This window comes from Chaetomium strumarium (assembly GCF_033439665.1).
Source record: "Chaetomium strumarium strain CBS 333.67 chromosome Unknown B0T15scaffold_1, whole genome shotgun sequence".
In the NCBI taxonomy this organism is placed as follows: Eukaryota; Fungi; Ascomycota; class Sordariomycetes; order Sordariales; family Chaetomiaceae; genus Chaetomium; species Chaetomium strumarium.
This window is the reverse complement of record NW_026944429.1, coordinates 3813247-3834924: the sequence shown is the minus strand read 5'-3', so window position 1 is coordinate 3834924 and position 21678 is coordinate 3813247. Positions and strand designations below refer to the sequence as shown.

Sequence of the window (21678 nt, the reverse complement as noted above, 5' to 3'; positions counted from 1 at the left end):
ATAGCAATAGAGCAATGTAGTGTATGTCCCTTACCGTACCGAAACAATAAATAATAATAAGGCAGCTAGGTCAACAGGTAGATGAACGGGAGGAGGTTCGATTCTAGCGGGGAAACCGCGGGGTACCTAGCCATTTAAGCAGCACGGTTCAAAGAAGTCGAACCTCCTCCCTTTGTTTGTGCTACCAAGCTGCGATGCAACGACATTGCACTGCACTATTATATAACGTGGCTCAGATATCTTGAAAGTTTGAATGCTAGCAACCTCCGGAGGAGCTCTTCCAGTCCGAGTGGACCGGCGAACGCCCCACAAGGCTCCCGGCCGGTCACGGCACGATGCATTAGCGCACCGACAATTTCTCCGCTAGCGCATCATCCGGTATGACATTAAGTTTTGCGGCCGCTTAGGCGGTGGGCTTGTAACATAGCAGCTCAGTTCAGTCTTAACGGGTTTCTCTGCTCTGTATCCCATCAGGTTGTAACGCCGAAAAAAGGATTTATCAACAGTTACCCAATGGAGCCGAAATGTCGCTGAGCGACCACCCTCGAGTGTATGGCACCGCCGCGCTGGCGGTAGCCTTCATTGCCGGCATTTTCGCGACCTTGGGCTTCAAGGACCTCTATCCGGAGCTGGAGGCACGGTACCAAGGGCGGAGGAAACGCCCGCGGCGGGGCAGCATGCTCTTCGGCCCTGTCAAGCTCGAAGACCGGGAGGAGTCGTTTATGAGCAGCTCGGCCCGCGGGAATGGGATTGTCGACGGCATTGAGGGCACCATCGGCAACACGCCCCTCATCAAGATCCGCAGCCTCTCGGAAGCAACAGGCTGCACAATCCTTGCCAAGGCCGAGTTCCTCAACGGCGCGGGCGGCAGCCCCAAGGACCGCGTCGCGCTCAACATGATCCAGGTGGCCGAGGAGCAAGGGCTCCTCTCACCGGGCCGGGGCGACACCATCTACGAGGGCACGGTCGGCAGCACGGGCATCTCCCTCGCCGTGCTGGCCCGCGCGCGCGGCTATAAGGCGCACATCTGCATGCCCGACGACATGGCCATCGAGAAGTCGGACCTGCTGCACCACCTCGGCGCAACGGTAGAGCGTGTGGCCGTGGCGCCCATCACCGACCCCGGCCACTTCGTCAACCTCGCCCGGTCCCGCGCCAAGGAGCACACGGCAGCCTCCGACACGCCCTCGCGGGGGTTCTTCGCCGACCAGTTCGAATCCATGGCCAACTACACGGCCCACATGAAGACCACCGGCCCGGAGATCTACGCCCAGACCGAGGGGCGATTGGACGCCTTCGTCGCCGGGGCGGGCACGGGCGGCACCATCGCCGGCGTGACCAAGTACCTCAAGGAGGAGCGCAAACTGACGGCGCTAAAGGTGGTGCTCGCCGATCCGCAGGGCAGCGGCCTGTACAACAAGATCCGGCACGGCGTCATGTACTCGCCCACCGAGCGGGAGGGCACGCGGCGGCGACAGCAGGTGGACACGATGGTGGAGGGCATCGGAATCAACCGCATCACCGAGAACTTCGAGGTCGGGAGGGGCCTGATTGACGACGCGGTCAAGGTCACGGACGAGCAGGCGTGTCGGATGGCGCGGTGGCTGGTGGAGCACGACGGCATCTTCGTCGGAAGCAGCAGTGCGGTGAACTGTGTCGCTGCCGTGGTGACGGCCCTCAAGATGCCCAGGGGCAGCCAGGTGGTGACCATCCTGTGCGATTCGGGAACGAGGCATCTGAGCAAGTTCTGGAAGCACATTGCCGCGATGGGGCTGGAAGACGAGACGCAGGAACAGGGCGAAGACCTGCTTGCTGCATTGGGCCTCCAGAATCTCAAGAGGTAGCAACGTGGGCAAGGACTCTTGAATGGTTGAATGGCTTGGACCTTGGACTGATACCCAGATCGCTCAATGTACGTATCGACTCCTGTTCCATCATTGCCGCGTCAGCTTGATATGCGAATACGTCCATGATATTGAGGCGTATCCAGGAAGCGTCAGTGGGTATCGGTATCCTCTGGGTGCCAAAGCACCTTGCCCCTCCCATCTATGATACAGGCTGTCTTGCTTGCTTCTCTAGAATTAGGGGTAGAATCCCTACTCTCAACGAGCGCAGCGCAACATCCCGCTGCATTTGGTTATTGCACAGACGAGCACACAAAACGTTCCTTTCCCTAAACTCCCGAATGCTCCGGCCACCCAAGCACAACCCGAGGAAATCATCAAACAGATCTTAGAGGCGAATGCGGCTTGTTCAAACGCCCTGCCTCTACATTCACTGCCCGCGACGGTACTGGCGGTAAGTAATGACCCTGCTCAGAGCCCCGCCAATTAGGGGCACGCCCATGATGCCAGGAATCACCCAATGCTGCCCCTCCCGATTGGCGTAACCCAGCCATGAATTGCGCCTCGTAGTAACAGAATTATGGAAGAAGAAGAAAAAAGAAAAGGAGAACACAAGAGGTAAGCCAGAGAAGTTAAGAGCAAGAAGGAAAAGAGGCTCCAGGTCTCTCTATTACGAGAACTGGTCTGAGTGTTAGCACGGGTGCCGCAAATCGGCCGCAGTAGCGATGTGCTCACCTTCCAGCGGTGCCCGCAAACGGTGCACTCGCAGAATGTTGTCATCGGCTCATCAGCCGAGCGGGTCTGGGCCTGGCTGTACGAAACCTTCTTCTGCTTGCATTTGCTGCACTGCAGGGAATCGCTGATTGACTTTTCGGCCATGGGCACCTGTGCCTTGAGCATGTTCTCACGCTCCAGCTCCCGGTCACGGGCACGTTGGGCTTCCGAGGCCAGCTCGTCGTCTGTCATGACGACAAATTTCTCAGGCGTGATCTCGCCCCCGAGCACCCGCCGGCCAAGCTCGGGATTGTCCTTGCGCTTGAGGCTTGTCATGAGACCCCGGATCTTGTTGCGATAGTCGGGCGTGTCCTTGTACACGGCGTAGGCCGCCGCCTCCACCTGCATGGCGCACTGCAGTACCTCCTCGATCGACTCTGTCGCGCGATATGCCAGGCCGTTGTACAGCACTCCGATACTACCGTCGCGCGTTTTGTTGCCTGTCCGTGCAATGTCGACCTTGTCGACCCTGAAGTGCCGCTTCTCCGGGTCGCCTTCGTACGGGGTGCTGTAGGAGGAAGACGGGCGTGCGGGCGAGTCCTTGGGAGTCGGCGACTTGCTCTGCTCGAGCTTGCGCTTCTTCGCGTCCTTGGCCGCATCCACATTCTTCCTCCACTTCGAGACGATCTCACTGGCCAGCCGACCAATATCCTTGTTCGGATTGTGCCGCAGTTTGCCGACCGCGACACCTGCCTTGGTGGACTGCACGCCGGCCGTGAGCATCGGTCCCGCAAATCCAAGCGACGGGCTTGGACGAACTTACACGAAGCTGCTCCTCGGTCGGCGCCTTCTCCTTCTTCAGCTCCTCGAGCAAGCCGATGACAACGGACGGCGGGTCGGAGGCGACAGCCTTGTTCAACGCCTTGACGCGCTTGGCCAGTGCTTGCTCGTCCATATTGAGGTCGGTCCTGTTGAGCTTCTTGATAGTTTTCTTCCTCGGTCACACTGTTTGCTCAGTGGGGATTAGGTCTTTTGAGATGCGCACAGAACGCGATCTCGTATGAGTGGGTTGGTTCAAAATACGAAACTCCGCGATACACCGACACACTTGAAGTCGGCTACGGTGATGATGCTGTAGAGAGCGAGACAAGTTTCCTGAATCGGCTCAAGAAGCCCACTCGTTATCCGTGCCCCACTACAGGTGGGCCATCTTTCATCGCCACGTGATTATCCGAAGTTTATCCGGATACCCGGTCAAGCTGGCACCGCGCGTGTCACCGCGCTTTCAGGTCTGGAGTCTCAACACCAGGACACCTATCTATGGAGTAGCGGGCGTACACCGGCAGGCAGGACGGAATGCAAAGAACCTCCTCAGTGGTCTAAAGCTCAGCACAATGCCACGACAGGAATTTACGGTTCACCACAGACAACACAAACACAATTCTCGAACAAACTTATGGCGCGCTCTCACATTCTTTCTGATCTAAAGTAATGTGCCGAAAATAAGCTCACACTCCCAAAGTCCCACCAGAACTCACCATGTCCAATGCATAACAAAAGATCATAGACCAAAATCAAAAAGTGCAAGAAATTCCTCTATCCCGGATTCCCGGGCTCTCCTCCAATTCCACTCGGGCGCCCGCCTTGCCCCTTTTCACCGAGTTCCCGAGCTTCAAGAGCTGGGGATCAGCCTGTTCTGGACTGGCCGGGGATTCACTCAGCGGATGCATGTGGGAGAGCTCAGTCATAGCTCTCTCCACGGATTGTCCCGACACAGGCCAATCTCGCTCCTCGTTGACGAGAAGCGTAACTTTTTTGGCCGCTTTTTTGGACGCCGTGGCTGGGCTGTCGTGGCTCCTTCCATCGTGGCGGCTTCCGTCATGGCTGCTTCATGAGCGGCGTTACCTCGGAAGTCTTGTTTACCAACGGTTTCGTTGGCGAGTTGCCTTTCGTCGTCGTCTTTCTGTTTCCCCGTCTTAATCACAGCGAGCAGGGAATTGCTACGTTTTGCCGGGGGAAAGCTCCTTGATAGGTTTTGGGCCCCCATCTCTCCCACTTCAAGCTGGCTCCTGCTCGCTGCAAGCATCTCCGAGCCGATGGAGCCCCGAGTTGTGGGGACGTACATGGCTGTAAGTGGCTCCCGGCTCTCCCTGGTTGGCGGTCCGGACGTCGCTGGAGTTCCGTCGTCTGCGTGGGTGGGCATATCGAAGTTGTTATTTCGAAGGGGGAATGGATTAGAGAAGTTTGGTTTGGTTAATACAGAGAGAGAAGGGGCAAGGGTAACTTGTGACAGGTTTGTATGGGAAGATTTCACGGATGATGGGGTTGAGGTGATGGATTGGCCGGTGCTGTCACATTTGATATGGGCACCATGGCTCTCTTGTCTTCCCCTATCAGGCAGACATATCACTCTCTCTCTCGTCAGAATTGCCGTACACAGGATGCGCAGTGGCGGCCGCAACAAGGGATGGCACGACTGTTCATCAACCTGGAGCATGCAACTACATGGGACGGAGTGGCAAAAGAGTCCCCAAGATGGTCGCAGGGTGGAAGAATGGGCACATACCTGGAGCGTAACTGGTTGGTTCCGGTACCTGGTGACGTCTGCGAACGAGAGGCTAACCAAATGCGTCGTGCAGATTCGTCTTCCCGTCCGTTTGCTGAACTGTGGAGCCATCCCTTCCCCCCCCTCCCCCTTTTTGCGATGTGTAGGTTGTTGTTTACATTGTCCCTGTGTGGCGAATTGGCCTGACGCACCACAATGCACCGTCAGATTGAGGGATGGGAAGCTCAATCAGCTCCGCACCAAGCTCGCCGCACAAAGCCGTATATCAAGGGCACCACACCCGCTGCACTCTGGAAGAATTTCTCTTCCTTTCACCCACCACACTTGTTTTGTTCACAATCCCACAAACAATCGCAAGCAATCTCATCGTTCCAGCACACACAAAACATCAACATGGGTACTGTAGAGGCTTTTCCCCTGGACTTTACGCTGACAACAGCATCATTCGAGCACTTGAGGAAGCTCGACCTCGATACACTGGCAAGCCTCTTGGCCGCCGGCGTTTTTGTGTACTACTTCATTTGGCGGGGCTTTCTCTTCCCGCTCTACTTCTCCGAGCTGCGGCACGTTCCCACCGTTCCTGGCTGCCCGCTCTGGGGCCAGTTTTTCGACATCATCCTGAACGAGTGCGGCGTGCCGCAGCGTGAGTGGCACCGGCAGTACGGCCCCATCATCCGCTATTTCTTCCCCTTCGGCGCCGAGCGGCTGTCGATTGCCGACGACGAGGCCATCAAGCACATGACCGTCAGGAACCCCTACAACTACCCCAAGCCCGTGCGGGCCAAGCTGTGGATGGTGCGCATCCTCGGCGAGGGCGTCCTCCTGGCGGAGCACGATGACCACGTCTACCAGCGGAAGACGCTCACGCCGGGCTTCTCCATTGCCGCCATCCGCACCTTCCAGCCCATCTTCTGGGAGAAGTGTCTCGTGATGACCAGCCTGATGCGGCGGGAGCTGGAGAAGTCCGGGCAGTCGACCCGCTCGTTCGAGATTCTCGAGTGGCTCAACCGCTGCACGCTCGACATCATCGGCAAGGCCGGCTTCGGCTACGAGATCCACTCGCTCGAGAATCCGCGCGAGCGAGTCCGCCAGGCCTACCGGCTGGTGTTCCGGTTCGACCTGGCTTCCCGGGCGCTGCACGGCATCCAGGCCTTCTTCCCGTCGTCCAAGCACATCCCCGCGCGGATGAACCGGGACATGGAGACGGCCCGGCAGATCATCCTGGCCAAGGCGACCGAGATCCTGAAGCTGAAGCTGAAGGGCGCCGAGACGGGCAAGCGCAGCAAGGATGTGCTGTCTCTCATTGCCAAGGAGAACAAGAAGCTGAAGGACCTGGGCGAGACGGGCCTGTCCTTCAACACGATGCGGGACCAGGTCATGACCTTCCTCGGGGCGGGGCACGACACCACGGCCACGGGCGCCGCCTGGGCGATCCACTTGCTGGCGAAGCACCCGCACGTCCAGAAGCGGCTGCGGGCCGAGATCAAGGAGTACTTCCCGTTCCTCTTTGACCCGGTGCAGCGCTTCAACCGGGAGAAGCTGGAGGCGGCGGACCCGGACAAGCTTCCGTACCTCGACAACGTCTGCCGCGAAGCCCTGCGCTTCATCCCGCCCATCCCCATGACGGTGCGCGAGTCGGTGAAGGACGACCAGCTCGGCCGCTACTTTGTGCCCGGCGGCACGGTCGTGTACGTGCTCGCCAACGCCATCAACCGGATGCGCTGGTTCTGGGGCGAGGACGCGGACACGTTCAACCCGGACCGGTGGGACAACCTGCCCGAGACGGCGGTGCCCAACGCGTTCATGACATTCTTGCAGGGCCCTCGCGGGTGCCTGGGCCGCAAGTTCGCCGAGGTGGAGATGAAGGTTCTGTTGGTGACGCTGCTGAGCATGTTTGAGTTTAAGAGGGACCACAACATAGAAAACCCGGAGGAGTGGAAGATGTGGCGGTTGGTCTTGCGACCAAAGGACGGCGTCACGGTGCAGGCAACGCCTACATTCGCGTTTTATCTATAGGAAGCAATAAAAAAAAACGTTTCAACACCACAATGCTTTGAACAAAACGACTACTAGGTAAGGTGGTACTCTTCCATTCCGCCGTTGATATCTAGAAACCGCCCTGGTTAAACACACAAACTTCAACACGAAGGTTTGAATGAACTGAACAAAAAATCTACTCTTCCATTCCGCCGTTGATAGGTATCCAGAAACACGCTGATTAAAACACCCAAATTTCATCACGATGAAGCTTTGAACTGAACAAAGAACTAATCTTCCATTTGGTCTTTGATCAGCTATCTAAAACTCCCTGATTAAATATCCAAAACTCATCCCTGCCCTCCTGGAGAAGTTCTCGTTTTCACCCAATCCTCCTCCTGAAACCCTTCCTGCCCCCCCTTCCATTTCCAATTGAGGTTTCAGTGCGAGTAGTGTTCTGGTCGCTGACAACGGTGACCGGGTTGCAGACGCTGATTCCCTTGCAGTTGACCGTGATATTCTTGTCCGAGAGGGACCCGTGCGCGCTGCCGAAGATGTCTGCGAAGGAAGGCGGGTTCGTGATGGTGGTGGAAGCCGCTTTGTTGTTCGTGGTCTTGGTGCCGGTGCCGATGGCAACCGGCACCGTCGAGGATGCAGTCGTGTTGGTGGTCGTGAATGTGGTGGCGTTGTTGGTTGAATTGCCGACGTATGGGCCACGGATGCGTTCGACGTGGTCTCCGATGATGTTTAAGAGCCGTTCGATGTCGTCCAGGATTCCTGAGTCCTGGATGACGCCCTGCGCACTGGCACGGCTGACTGTGGCGTTGATTGCCGCAATGGCGCTGAGAAGGTCCGGATTGGACGCGGCGTTGATTTCGATGGGTGCCGCGTGGCACTCGGCGATGAGCGTGAGAGCCAGAACGGGGATAACGCAGATAGATATCTTGCGACCCTTTTGCCTGGCGAAGGCAAGGACGCGCTGGATTGTGGAGAGAGCTGACATTCGCCCCTGGTCCAAAGCCTGGATGAACCAACGCCCGGTCTCATAATCGAACACGGCCAGGACAGGTCGGAATGCCGATCGGACGATGGTTGGGAGGAAGACCAAGATGAGCATAACGGCGATCCTGACAAGATACTCGACAAGGAGATAAGGCTCCTGGATAGGGTACCACGGATACCAGAACATCTTGCTTGTTGTGGATGGTGATGAAGTGTGTTGTGTGTTACGTCTGAGGGCGTTGATTGTAGAGTGTGCGATCTGGAGAGAGACTTGGAGAGAGACTTCTTCGGATCTGAATGTGTGGTGTAGGAGTTCAGATGGGTTCAGAGTTCAGGGGGCCAGCGCTTTGCCTTTTTACAGATCTTGGGGGCGGAGGGGGGGTAGTGGCTGCAACCACTCATCACATGCGTGTGTAAACCACACCCAGGGACCCAGAGGTACGTCGGACTTCACATAGGACTTCCGCATTAGGATGTGGCGACGCGTTGGGATGGTGCCAGACTGCAGCGAACCATGACGTAGCGACCTCCCTTTGCGGAGGACTGACCTCTCTTTGCGCAGGACTGGCGACGGTTCGGTCACGCGGCCACACACCACGGGGATCTGGCACTGAGTACACCCCTGAGTCTCCCTCGACTGCCCGTTCCCATGATACCACACTGGAGACGACTGACGAATGACGACTGACGGAGCGGCGAGTGACCACCTACGGAGTACGCAAAGGGGGGTGAGTTAGACGCGTCCTGGCCATTATTGGAAGCGTTGGATCGTGTCTATCTGATTAAGAAGGGAGGGGGGGGGGGGGGTTGAGTTCCGCTGCATGTCAATATTGACACGTGACCCTGTGTGTCCTCCCCCGGACATTCTGCGTCCTTACCACCCTCCCTCCCGTCCCTGTCCGGAAAGAAACGCCCTCCTCACCCAGCACAAACAAAAAATAATGCAACTCTTCGCCCTCTTTACCCTCCTCTCCATGGTCACTCCGACCGTCGCCGTCCCGACCATGAAATGTGCCCAGTTTGCCTCTAGGAACCCCTTCCTTTGCCAGAACAGGTTACTCCAATAAAAGAGAGTGGGATAAGCGGTCGCCTGTTTGAGTATCTGGTCACTTCTTCCTGCTGTCCCCGTCTCCCATTCGACTCCAACCCCCAGCCCCCTTTTCCCACACAACTTCTCTGTTACAGGAGGCAAGACTACGGTTGCCATGGCAACCGTCACACGGGACCCAAACTGCCCTTACCCGATCGGCTCTGCCTCGCCTGGCCTCACCCAAAAGACACAACCATCTGGACTCCGATCCACTCAATCAACCCTGATCACAAACCCTACCTTCAAGCGGACGAGGGATAAGACAGGGATTGGACTAATGAAGTGCATAAGCATAATAGGTATATTCATACACGGTTGTTTCTTGGTGTGGAGAGCCATCCTTCTATCCTGTGAACCGGTCTAGCAGCAGAAACTGAAAGTCTTGACATCACTGCTCCATTTTGTTGTACAGCGATTGATACAGGCTAAGGAACGTCCTTCTACCGGGCGGCTAGTCAGAACCCGAGGTCCTTCTCTGCTTTCTCATCGCATATGCATTCCTTTATATGCATTCCTTCGCTTCATCCTTCTGAACTCCGCGTATCGCTTCGGTAGCCCATGTAAGATGGTAACGATGAAGAAGGCCCTTGTTGAGCTCCCCGGGGCTGTTGACCATCTTGTCTTCGCCCTTCATTGACTTGGGGAATGCAATCACGTCGCGGACCGAGTCGGTATACGTGAGCAGTGCCACGAGACGGTCAAAGCCCAGGGCAAAGCCGGCATGGGGTGGACAGCCGGCGCGGAGAGCTTCGAGTAGGTGCGCAAACTGCCCGACGCCATAGTCGGTCATCTGGAGAATGTCCCTGAACACGTACTCTTGCGTGAGGGCCGTGTGGATACGTCGACTGCCGCCACCCAGCTCGACGCCGTTAACCACCAGATCGTAGTGGTCGGCCCTCGCCTTCAGCGGGTCAGTCGCGAGCAATTCGGCGTCCGCCATCGTCAACGGCGCAGTGAAAGGATGGTGAGTCGCCGAAAAGCGCGATTTTTCACCCTGTCCAGGATCCGGATCCGTCACGCTCTTCGGTTTGAACATGGGGAAGTCGACGACCCACAGAAAATGGAAATTGAGATCCTCGGCCAGCAGTCCCGCGGACACGGCTTTCCGATACAACTCGTTCCTGACAATGCCCAAGTCCGTTGAGCCGGCGCCCTGGAAGGGCTTGTCCTCGCGTGCCTGGAAGACAAGCACGTCTCCGTCTTGCAGATCGGCAAATTCGGCCACGCCGGACTGCAAGGCAGTGACGCCATCGAAACCGAGAGCCGCAAGGCCACGGAGAGGCTTCGAGGAATCGACCGTTAGGTGAATAGGTGGGTTCCCTGCACTGTCGATGTCGACATCATCTAGTGTCTGGAAAGCCCAGTCCGCCACCGTCTCGGGTTTGTCCACTGCGGCCGGGCGGAACTTGAACGCTTCCACGACCGGGTTTTGGAGGATGGTGATCTTGGAAATAAATGACGGCGGCAGGAACTGCTCAACCCGGTGGATCTGCCGCAACTGTTAACGAACTGGCTTTCGTGACATGAACATGAACATACACGGGGCATACCTCGAACGGGATTCGTAAATCTGGCTTGTCGGTGCCGAACCTCGTCATGGCCTCTTCGTACTTCATACGGGGAAACGGAGGCTTCGTGTAAGATGGGCGCCCAGTCCACTCCTGTTCGAGCGCAGTCTTCAACGCTTGCTTGTTAGAACAGGCTCCAATGAAGAGTGAGCGGTTGACCGCACGTACCAAGCTCCTTCTAGGCGTGAGATATCGATCTTCACCTTTCGTCACGGTCAAAAACTCGGAGTCCAGCGAGAAGGTCAAACCTGAAATGAGGGACTCGACCGTCCTCATGACGTCTTCACCCGTGGCAAAGGACATTTCTAGATCCAGCTGCGTACAGTCAGCGCATCCATTGACGGTGAGCGATTGCTAAGATGGTATTGGCATGCCTGCGTGAACTCTGGCTGCCTGTCCGCTCGCAAGTCCTCGTCCCTGAAACAGCGAGCAAACTGGTAGTAGGCCCGGATGCCGCTGGCCATGAGTATCTGCTTGTACTGCTGAGGGCTTTGTGGCAGTGCGTATGCACGGCCAACGGTCCTCGTGGGAACCAGAAACTCTCTAGCCCCTTCAGGGGTGGATTTGAACAGGATCGGCGTCTCAACTTCGGTGAAGCCAAGGTCATTGAGCAACTTCCTCAAGCGGGACGCTATTCGCGGCCGAGCAAGCAGACGGGACCGAAGGCCATCGTGGAAGCGGATCTGCAAGTGCCGAGACTCGGGCGGGAAGACGACGTCCTTGGAGACGATAATGTTCTTTGGAAAGAGGTTCAGCGGTTGAATACTTTCTAGGAGCACGTCGATGCGAGAGACGCCGTCGGGGAAACTGCCCGGCCCTGAAGAGGCACTCTGGGGTTGTATTCCGTCGTCGGCGCCGCTGGCTTTCGGGGGGAGCTCTCCGGATTCTGCGCCATAGAGTTTGCTGACGGTTCCCGTCACGGAGACCGGGCTGTGAAGGGGAATGCTGTTGAGGGCTTTCCTTAACTTTGTCCTGACTTCTTCATCGTCGGGCAGTTGGCCTTTATGGTAAATGATCTCGACGTGAGGTCCGTTGTGGACCTGTAAGTCTCCGAACACAAGATTCTTGCCCTTTTGCCGTCTCTCGGTCAGGAATCCATGAACGGTGACGCGCTGCCCTTCCTTGTAGTCCGCCGCCTCGGAGGCCTTTGGAAAGTTACCTCGCGCGAGTCAGCATTGGGACATGGCATGCAGCGGCGAGGCGCCTACTGTATCTGGTCCATTCTTCACGAAGATCTTGGTGAAAGACCTCTGGGTCAATTTGTAGGGCTTCTGCGGTAGGAGTCTGAGCGGTTTTGCTGGTTAATGCGAGGGAATATGAACGGCGACAACTCGGGACTGAACGCTTGCTGATGTGTACCAACTGCGCGCGGAAAGCGCTTCTACAGCAAGTCAAGTCCCGCTGCCAAAAGCAACCGGGCAGCCTAAGCGCTATTCGAGGCAGTGCCATTCGTCCCGTTCAGCTTCAGTCCCCAGAGCGGTCCAGAACACCAGTACCTAGTCGAAGCAGAACGCGGAAGCCGTGATGAGAATAAGCTCGGCCGTCTTCTCACATTCCAGGAGACCCGCTTTTCCTCGGCCGCGGTTGGCCCGCTGCGTGTGGGTCACTGCTTGGACGGGACGATGGTGTGGGTCCGCAGGTCCCGGCACCGACCTCAAAAACGCTGGCATGTCGAAGAATTTGAACTTTTCCTCTTTTCTTCTCCATCCCTTCCATTCAAAACAAAGTAGGTCCCGGCCCCACGACTGTCGCATCGCGACTCTCTGAGATCATAAACTGACTGCAGCCTAGATGATGAAAGCCAGCGTGTCTTTATGATGAAACTTCCTCCTTTTGGAACTTCCAAACTCTCCCCTCGCGGGGCTCAAGTGGTTTGGCTGTGATAGAAGGATGGAAGCATGAAATAAGCGTTCGGCACACCGACCTTGTTACTCATCGGACGCAATGACGGCATCTCTGATTAACATGAATGCGAAGGGCCTTGCGTGTGCCGCCGAGTGGTCGTGCTTTGCAAGGATGTATGCCGCGCCGGGACGGTGGTAATCTCGAGCTACTGAAAAGGATGGCTTTCTAGTGAAAGTTGTCCTTGTGCTGCCTTGTCTTCCATGCTGCTTTTGCACGGAGTTGGGGACGCGCATGCGTGTATTGCAGTAACTTTGCGGTTGCGCTGAGCAGTCCTATCTGGCCATCAATTTGACTAGATTCAACTTGCTCAGAACAGGCTGTCCGACCAGGCTGCCAGGCATGTGCCAGGATAAAACATAAAAAAGGCAAACACTCAGTTACTAGCGATAGTTGGAATATTACGCTTGCGCCAGCTGTCACCTCGTGCGACAACGTCAATGGAATAATGGAATACCAATATCGGAAAGACGACTTTTGTTGAGTAACATCTGAAAGTGACGAAAGCCCTCCTATGGGAATATGACGGGACTTCTGTGACCCATGCGTTCATTGCCAAGAACACTGTGACGCCCTCCTTCGCCCGCAGCACCCGCCTTGCACCGACGCCGACTCCATAGACAGAGCAGGTCTAACATCAATGTGAGCCCCTCGTGCCCCCTGTCTAAAGTGGATTGCATCCGCAATTTGGCGGCTCCGGCACCCGACTTGCATTTGAGCCGACCCAGCGCAGCACCCGCAGACACGAGGTAACCGTACCTCCCTACCTTAATGAGTGTACTGTACCTCTACTAGGCCGCGTGCGACTGGCTCAGCCCTTCCGCTGCCCGACTGTGACCTCATCCGCGGCGCCTTCTCCATCAGCTGCCGAACACTTCTGGGCCTATTGAACAATTCAACGCTGCAGCATACCGACCGTAGGTCTCCTGCAAAACGTATTGCGTGGCTTCGAACAAAGTCGGGAAGGCTGAGAAACCCGAAAGCTCCGGAAAGGGAAACCACCTGCAACGACGCCCGAGTGACCTCGGCTAGCCGACACCTCAGTAGCCATGGCGAGCTCGTTTGAGAAATCGGTAAAGGGCGCGACCAAGGTCAAGGTATGGCACCGCTCTTCTCGCTACGCTTGCAGACACGCATCTCGGTCGGGCGAGGGCGGGGATTCGCTAACCGACACCGCTGCTTCTAGGCCGCGCCGCCGAAGACAAAGTACATTGAGCATATCCTAGTCGCGACACATTCGGGAGAGGCGGGCATCGGAGAGGTGTTCAGGGCACTACAGTACCGACTACGCGACTCGACATGGACCGTCGTCTTCAAGAGCCTGATCACCGTCCACTTGATGATCCGGGAAGGCTCCGCGGACGTGACGCTGGCTTATCTCGCCAAGCACAAGAACATGCTGGCCGTGAGCATATTTTCTGACGGTCAGTGATGCGTTTGCCTGCCGCTGTTGGCATCCTATCGCTGAGCCGCGTATGTAGCGCAAATCCAGGGCCGAAACATCCGCCACTACTCGAATTACCTCTCCGAACGCGCGCGCGCCTACCGGGAAACCAAGGTCGACTGGGTGCGGTCCAAAGATAATCGGCTCGAGAAGCTTTCTGTGGAAAAAGGGTTGCTGCGGGAGACGGAGATTGTCCAACACCAGCTCACCGCTCTGCTAAAGTGCGACGTGATGGAGAACGAGCCGGAAAACGAGATCACAATCACCGTCTTCAGACTCCTGGTTCTGGACCTGCTTGCTTTGTTTCAGGCCCTGAATCAAGCCTTGATCAATATCCTCGGTAAGACATGGGCCCAGGCAGCCGCAGGCCCTCCTCAACTGACCGCCCGAGCGATAGGCCACTTTTTCGAACTGTCCAAGACAGACGCCGAGAGGGCTATGGACATCTACCGGGCCTTCACGAGACAGACGGACTATGTGGTGCAGTACCTCAGCGTCGCTAGGCAATACGAGCACCACACGAGGGTCGAGGTTCCAAAGCTGAAGCACGCTCCCGTCAACTTAGGGCGCCAACTCGAGGAGTACCTGAAGGACCCGGACTTTGAGATCCACCGGAGACAATACCTGGCCGAGCTGGAAGCGAAGAAGTCAAAGGGCGGATCATCGGGCGCTTCGAAGTCGACCAAGACGGAATCTGCAAAGACCTCCTCCAGTGCAAATGCGACGAGTTCGCAACCGCCAGCAGCCGCCAAATCAGAGCCCGCCAAGGGCCCAGACGCCGACCTCATCGACTTCTTCGAATCCATCGAGCAGAACCAGACGACCATGGCAGTGCAGCCGCAACCCCAGCCCCAGCCCCAGCAGCAGCAGCAGGTCCAAGCGCAGACGCAGATGCAAATGGGGATGTCGCCATGGGGGCCAACACCGTTCCAACCGCAGCCTCTACCGCCGCTTCAAACCGGGTTTGTCTCCCAGCCCACCGGATTCCAGGCCGGCGTGCCGTTCCAGCCGCAGAACCAGCCCACATTCTCCCCAACTGCTGCACAATCGCCCCAACAGATGCAGCCGGCCTTTACGGGTGTCGGCTTCGGGGGATTCTCAGCCCAGCCCCAGCCTGGCTTCCAACCAAGCTCCCTCTCCCCGATTCCGCAGGACTCTGTCGCGAGCTTCCAGAACTCGACAACGCCTTCGTTCCAGGGTCTCCAGCCGCCACAGCAGAGCACCAACCCATTCCGTCAGTCTATGCTCATGAACCAGCAGACCGGCACGCCTTTCGCTCCAGCACCTGCGCCTGCGAACACCCAGCAGCGTCCCGCGACGAGCCAGTCCACTAACCCCTTTGCCCGCTCCTCGCCACAAGCAGCCCAGCCATTTGGGCCTCCGGCGGCAAACTCGCCGTTCCAGTCGCAGCCTACCCAGCAAACCGTGGCAGCGCCGGCGCCCATGCAACCTTTGCAGACGGGAACCAATCCATTTGCCAAGAACTTTGGCCCTGCGCAGCCCGCTCCGCCGATGCAGCAGCAACGACCAGTCACCGCTGGCGGCATTCTGTCTCAACCCACCGGCAGCACGAACCCGTTTCGACAGGGCGCTTTCGTCAACCACGCTACCGGGCTTGGCTGGCAAAATAACCAGCAGCCCATAGGCGGCGGGCTGGACCAGCTGGAGACAATTCCGGTCTTCCCACGGCCCGCTCAGCAGACACCTTGGCAGCAGTGAAGGCGCTGGTTTGATACGTATGCCTGGTCTCATCAACGGAGGAAAAAACGACGGCATAGCTGGGATCTGATGACGCTCGGTCTTCATTCGTTTGGCAAAGCATACAGCGTGGCGTTCGATAGGTTTGCATTTGTTGGTTCGGTCTTTTGCGATTGAAGAAGGTCGAGGCTCGGCTGCCGTGAGTAACATGGCCGGTGAGGTGCCTACGTGAGATCTTGTTTACCGGCTGGGTAGTAGGTAGGGGCGGACCTGCTCATGCCGTCCAAGAAGGCTGAAGTCAAGACCTGCGGGGTTAAGGTCGGGGAGTCAAACGGTATGATTTGGCCAGCTTAAGTCGTTCTAAATTATAATACCTTTTTTGTATCACGCATGTTTTGGAAGTTGGCTCCTTGGCCATGATAGCCAGTTCCTTGGATTAACTCCAACCCAATGTCCCCTGAGGAAAAGGCATATGGGTTGCCACCCTGAATCTATAAAAGGTCAGTAAAAGGCTGCCCGTGGGCCCAGTTTCCGACATCCCCGTGTCCCGTGTCCCGTGTCCCATGTCCCATCCAGAACGCCAACGCTATGCACGTCAATGTCAAACTTGAAGGCCAGCAAGCAAGACCAAATCCCAAAGGCTTAGTCCAACTCCATCTTACAGCCCACGGCAGCAATGCCAGCACTGATAGTGGCAACCTCTCCGGCCGAGAGCCCAATGCCCACCTCCTTCTCGTCCTCTATGAAGACCCCCAGCCCGGCAAAAGCCTCGAACATGGCCCTGGTCGCGTACTCATCAAAGCTGTACCCCCCCGTGACGTGCGCCGGATCGTGCTTGTACTTTTCGACCCCAGGGTGTGTAAGCCCCGCCCGCAGCTTGTACCTGCTCGGGACGAAGTCCATCCCACCAAACGGGTCGTACGGTCCCTCCGGCGCCGGCGCCTTCTTCTTCTCCTTCAGCCCGCGAATCGACAGCCGCCCAACATCCGCGGCGGTCACAGCCGCGTTGACCGCCGCCTCCACCGCCCGGTTCGCGGCCGCTTGTCCTCTCCTCTTGAGCTGCACTCGTTGCGCGCCCGTGCCCACGTCGCCCTGGGCCAGACTATCCAGCTCCGCTTCGCGACTGCGCGCCCGCTCGAGCTTCTCTTCCTCTGCCTCGCGCAGCGCCTCCACCCGCCGCTGCCGCGCAGCCTCCCTCTCCGCCGCCAGCCGCCGCCGCGACTGCTCGTCTGCCTCCTTCCCGGCCTTCCGGTTGCGCTCGATATCCGCCTTGTGCTCTAGCTCCCACTGCTGCAGCGTCGCCTCGGCCGCGCGCCGCTGGGCGTCCGTCCCCGACACGAGGTCAAACGTCAGGTCCTCCACCATCTGCAGGTAGTTGTTGTAATCCTTGAGCGTCTCGAAATCGTCCTCAACCTGGTTGAACACGGCCGCGACGCGCCGGCGGATATCGACCTCGCGCTCGACAGTCAGGTCGCCAAAGAAGGCGGACCTGAATCCCTTGCGGCGCAGCGTCTTGTGGCAGCCGGCGTAGGGGCACTGGTTGGGCCCGTCGTTGAAGAGGCGATTGACGCAGTTGACGCACATGGAGTGGTAGCACTCGGGGTTGATGAGAAACTCCATGTCTTTATTGAGGTAGCGGATGGTTTTGCAGACGGGGCACATGTCTTCGGTGCTGATGGCAGGGAGGGAGGAGGACGTGGTTACGGTGGTGCCGTTGCTGGCCACGGCGCGCCCGCCGGCGGGCGCGTTTCGCGACATGGTGATGCGTCTCGAATGGGGTGTTCTAGATGATTATGATCTTGATGGGTAGGGCGCCGGGTTTGGAGGGGTTGCGAAGAAATAATTATCTACTCTGTAATCCAAGGTGTGCGGCGTTGAAGTAATGAAGGCGGATCTCGGGCAGTCAAGACAAATGGAACCCTGGTCGGGTCTGAAGCTACTAAGTAGGTACGTACTTGTGGGGTCGTGGGGTGATTTTGTGCTGCCCCACCATGACGGGAGCTTCTGCTGAGCTCACAAGTTCCATGCACTTCGAAAGCTTCTGGCAGCATAATTTTGAGGTGTAGCCGCCGTCGGCCCTCAGGACATTCAAAACCGAGCTTCAAAATTAACAGTCGAAGATGTCTGACAAAGGTTTGCTATAGTCCCCCTTTTGCATCCACACATTCGCCCTACAGCCAACAGTCGGCCCTCCGAGCCCTGCCCTGGCAACCCCTCTATGAGACGGCAAAGGGCTGAAGCTTACCTGAACTCACACCCGACACTAACACCTGCGTGTTCACGACAGAGCTTAGCCCCGCTGAAGAGGCTGCGGCCCGCGCCAAAGAGAAAGCCGAGCAGGATGCGCTCCCGTACAAGTGGACCCAGACGATCGGGGACCTTGATATCACCATCTCAGTGCCGGGCAACATCAAGGGGCGCGACGTAGTAGTCGATATCAAAAAGGACTCTATCTCAGCAGGCATCAAGGGGCAGGATCCCGTCCTCAAAGTGCGTCTTTCTTCCCCGCCATCACCCCCCTTTCGCCCTATCCCTTCCCACGGCACTCCAGGAACTAACACGTCCTTTTCCTCACCTACGCAGGGCACACTCCCCCACGCGGTCCGGGTCGACGACAGCACATGGACATTATCAGCCGCGCCGGACGGGAACAAGGTGATCGAGATCCACCTGGACAAGGTGAACAAGATGGAGTGGTGGGCGCACGTGGTGACAGACGCGCCCAAGATCGACGTGACCAAGATTGTGCCCGAGAATAGCAAGCTGTCAGACCTCGACGGGGAGACGCGCAGCATGGTGGAGAAGATGATGTATGACCAGCGGCAGAAAGAGATGGGCCTGCCGACGAGCGACGAGCAGAAGAAGATGGACATTCTCAAGAAGTTCCAGGAGCAGCATCCCGAGATGGACTTTAGCAAGGCCAAGATTAATTGATCAAGCAACTGAGCGGGATCCCAAAACGCTGTGGCTGTCCGAGTTGGTGTGAGAAGAGTTACATGGCTGGTGCTGGGATTGAGGCGTTTGGTTCTGGGGCTGGCACTCGGATGTAAGACGCAGGGTACGGAATCTGAATGGCACAATGGGGTTCTATTGCTCCTAGATCTCTACCCTGAAGAGGCGGGAGAATGTGAGGGGTGAAACGAATCGCCGAGACCATGGAGTAAAGTTTGCCAAGGGTCGAGGCGTCAGAGAGCCCATCCGCTCGCTCTTGGAATCGCTAGTAATGTGAATGCAGATGAGGAGCTGCAATCCATCAATTGTCAGATTATTGAGCGTTCCGTGCTTGGCCACCAGCTTGGCGACACTGGCGAGAATACTCTCACGCTGGCCTGTCAACGGCACAGTTCCTGGGTTAGTCAAGGGACGAGAGAAGAGAGAGAGAGAGAGAAGGGCAACCGGAGAAGAGAGATGTGATGCAACTGATCACAGGAAGCATGTACAGAAACCGAAGGCGCTGGCATAGTTCGATTCGCAGCGGCTATGTTGACAGTCCGTTGAACCTCTGCCATCATTGTAGCTTGGTCAACCGTGCGGCCTTGAACTTGCTCAGGCGCTTGGGTCCGCCCAGCTCTTCGTCGAGCGGGACGAGACCAGTCTCGCTGTCCAGCGCTCCATCCTGCTGCGCGACGCCGCCTTGTTTTTGTATCAACTGGTTCCGCAGACGGTTGTACTCAACCGCTGCCTCTTTGTACAGAAGAACATCGTCCATCTCATCGGGTTCTATTGGGTCAGCGACGACAGGCCGCTCGACAACCTCGCTGGCCACGGTCTGATGTTCAGGTGGGGTTGGCTCCGCTGCAGGAGCCGCACGAGCTGGGAAGAAACTTGCCGGAACTTGGTGCGGCCCGGGAGGAAGTGGAGCGGTAGACGGAGGCAATGAGACGGCCCGGTCTTTCTTGAACCGTGACACGCGCCTCGGTGGTTCCTCTGGCTCATCGAAAGACTCTTGTTCCGCTCCGTTCTCCACAACAGGAAGAGGCGGAGCAGCAGGCGAGGGTGGGGGGATAACCCGATCTTTCTTGAACCGGGACACGCGCTTTGGCCGTTCCTCGGCCCTCGAAACAGACTGTTCTTCTGCCCCCTTCTCCGTAATATCGCCGACTTCTGCGATTTTGCGTTCCTTGGGTTTGACATCTACAGGCTGCTGAGGCGTAGGGTCGGGGGCGATATCCAACTTCGAGGAGAAGGCGACTGTCTTTTTCTCTCGAGGGGCAGTTGATGGCGCAACCGCTGAGGCGCTCGAACCGCCGACTACTGCGATTCGTCCAATGCCCTCTTCCGTCTTTGGTTCGGTTTCCGATCGACCAACTGTGAAGGCAGACTGGACGTTGAGGCGTTTCTCGAGCTCTTGCATGCGCTTGATGTAGTCCGAGGTGATGACGCTGCGTTTAGAGCGACCGAGCTCATCTTCGGTATCGTCGTCCGTCGCTTCTTCGTACTCCTCGTCAGTACCGTCCCAGGTCATGTCATCGCTGTCCCCGTCGCCAGAATCCTCTTCCAGCTGCAGCTCAGCGACCACAGGGCCGATTTCCGACATGCTGTACTCCAGCATCTCGCGGCGCAGCTGACTGTCCTCTGGTGACTCAGTTTCCGGAATGACGGCGGACGACATGTCCATTGCTTCCTGATCTTTGGCCTTCTGCATGAGCCGTTCCAGCTCCTGCGCCGCTCTAGACTGTGGAGGCTCAATAGCGTCGTCGCCCGGCTTTGTGTCCTCCGCAAAAGAAACGGACTTCTTGACATTAGCGGGCTCATCGGCATCTGCACTTTCCGGACGGCCGCTTGGTGCCGCTGGAGCATCCGGACCCGGGCCGTCTTTGGCCTCGTCTGGTTTTAAGCTCGGTGTAGATGCCTCATGGTTCTCCGACACACCCGGCTCAGTCTCCGGGAGGTCCTTCTCATCGATACCTAGCTTCTTCAGCGCCTCGACAATTTTGGGCTGGGTGTCAGCACCCCGTTGTAACCGGAAATTGACCACGTTGCCATCCTCATCTAACTCCTCGACAATGTCGGTGATGGGCAGCCCGCTTTCTTCATCGGTACCAGTATCTGGCGCCGCGACTACGCTCGCGGCAGCAAGTCTGTTCTCCTCTTTCTCGAGGAGCTTTCTCAAGGAGTCTATGTTCTGCTCGACATAGTCCATACGCCGCGAGAGGACGCCAATGATCTGCTCTGGCGCCTTGAGGTCATTCTTGCCCAAGATCTCGTGAAGCTCCTTTTTGGTGAGCAGCTTGGTCTCAAAGTCACGGCGGATGCGACGAAGCTGCTCGTGCGGAGGCGGATCCTTGGGCAATTGTTCGACCTCTTCCTTGAGCGACGAGTACTCAAGGTACCATTGCTGCCAGTGCGCAAGCGACGCCCGTAGCTGGTTCACCTTGCCCTCTAGGAGTTGCACATGCCGGTCAAGGTCGGAAAGATGGTCCTTTGGTTGAGCCATGCGGTCAGTGTTGAGAGTGACAGTGAGAAAGTTGAAGTGAAAATTTTGGGTCAAATGGAAGCTTCCTGACCGTTAACCCGTGGATAAGTTTACATAATCGGTACTGTGCACACATATGTAACGTTGTACCGTACATTATGTACTGTATTTATCACATGTAAATATCTACCCGAGCAACTTCTCTAACAGGAAGTAATGACTAGGCCCGTAAACCAGTAATAGTGACCGACGATTGCCGGTATAATACATTAATGTTTGCAGTGTATGATATTCGCCCTGATTACAACCTGGAGCGAGAGGCTCAGTTGCAGCGTTGCTCGGCACAATTCAGAGGAAGCGGTTTTAAGCCTTCAAATTCACAGCATTAGAGTCCATCTCCGATAATTAGAGTACATATAAATAATCCCGTGCGCGCTCCGCCTCGCTATGCAAAATC

General features: G+C 57.1%; 9 protein-coding genes across 9 annotated transcripts; 4 read left to right on the top strand and 5 right to left on the bottom strand.

Moving 5' to 3' along the window:
- Positions 1–110: 110 nt before the first annotated feature.
- Positions 111–2179, top strand: B0T15DRAFT_39751 (tryptophan synthase beta subunit-like PLP-dependent enzyme). The gene has a single exon (XM_062864905.1). The coding sequence runs from the start codon at positions 525–527 to the stop codon at positions 1842–1844; it is 1320 nt and encodes a 439-aa protein (XP_062726271.1). The 5' UTR covers positions 111–524; the 3' UTR covers positions 1845–2179.
- Positions 2033–3513, bottom strand: B0T15DRAFT_547162 (transcription elongation factor S-II; the record flags this gene model as incomplete). Its single annotated transcript, XM_062870171.1, has 3 exons — positions 2033–2523; positions 2580–3320; positions 3382–3513. The coding sequence occupies 3 exons, from the start codon at positions 3511–3513 to the stop codon at positions 2515–2517; spliced, it is 882 nt and encodes a 293-aa protein (XP_062726270.1). The 3' UTR covers positions 2033–2514.
- Positions 3514–4554: 1041 nt separating this feature from the next.
- B0T15DRAFT_39835 (cytochrome P450) lies at positions 4555–7171 on the top strand. The gene is made up of 3 exons (XM_062864948.1): positions 4555–4687; positions 5198–5266; positions 5332–7171. The coding sequence occupies exons 1-3, from the start codon at positions 4655–4657 to the stop codon at positions 7138–7140; spliced, it is 1911 nt and encodes a 636-aa protein (XP_062726269.1). The 5' UTR covers positions 4555–4654; the 3' UTR covers positions 7141–7171.
- A 228-nt stretch (positions 7172–7399) lies between these two features.
- On the bottom strand, positions 7400–8457 carry B0T15DRAFT_518654 (uncharacterized protein). Its single transcript, XM_062868380.1, has one exon. The coding sequence runs from the start codon at positions 8288–8290 to the stop codon at positions 7484–7486; it is 807 nt and encodes a 268-aa protein (XP_062726268.1). The 5' UTR covers positions 8291–8457; the 3' UTR covers positions 7400–7483.
- Positions 8458–9402: 945 nt separating this feature from the next.
- On the bottom strand, positions 9403–12298 carry B0T15DRAFT_518652 (tRNA synthetases class II-domain-containing protein). Its single transcript, XM_062868379.1, has 5 exons — positions 11970–12298; positions 11136–11920; positions 10930–11076; positions 10744–10869; positions 9403–10682 (listed from the first exon to the last, which is right to left on the bottom strand). Exons 1-5 carry the CDS (start codon positions 12208–12210, stop codon positions 9696–9698), a joined length of 2286 nt encoding a protein of 761 aa, XP_062726267.1. The 5' UTR covers positions 12211–12298; the 3' UTR covers positions 9403–9695.
- Positions 12299–13712: 1414 nt separating this feature from the next.
- B0T15DRAFT_385791 (ANTH domain-containing protein) lies at positions 13713–15826 on the top strand (the record flags this gene model as incomplete). The annotated part of the gene is made up of 4 exons (XM_062864296.1): positions 13713–13760; positions 13850–14087; positions 14145–14447; positions 14505–15826. The coding sequence occupies 4 exons, from the start codon at positions 13713–13715 to the stop codon at positions 15824–15826; spliced, it is 1911 nt and encodes a 636-aa protein (XP_062726266.1).
- A 310-nt stretch (positions 15827–16136) lies between these two features.
- Positions 16137–17699, bottom strand: B0T15DRAFT_39675 (CDK-activating kinase assembly factor MAT1-domain-containing protein). Its single transcript, XM_062864857.1, has one exon. It carries the CDS (start codon positions 17561–17563, stop codon positions 16448–16450), a length of 1116 nt encoding a protein of 371 aa, XP_062726265.1. The 5' UTR covers positions 17564–17699; the 3' UTR covers positions 16137–16447.
- Positions 17700–17820: 121 nt separating this feature from the next.
- B0T15DRAFT_39643 (HSP20-like chaperone) lies at positions 17821–18887 on the top strand. The gene is made up of 3 exons (XM_062864838.1): positions 17821–17938; positions 18093–18295; positions 18389–18887. Exons 1-3 carry the CDS (start codon positions 17926–17928, stop codon positions 18737–18739), a joined length of 567 nt encoding a protein of 188 aa, XP_062726264.1. The 5' UTR covers positions 17821–17925; the 3' UTR covers positions 18740–18887.
- Positions 18888–19313: 426 nt separating this feature from the next.
- Positions 19314–21242, bottom strand: B0T15DRAFT_386850 (Prefoldin subunit-domain-containing protein; the record flags this gene model as incomplete). The annotated part of the gene is made up of 2 exons (XM_062864345.1): positions 19314–19748; positions 19869–21242. The coding sequence occupies 2 exons, from the start codon at positions 21240–21242 to the stop codon at positions 19314–19316; spliced, it is 1809 nt and encodes a 602-aa protein (XP_062726263.1).
- Between the last annotated feature and the right edge of the window lie 436 nt (positions 21243–21678).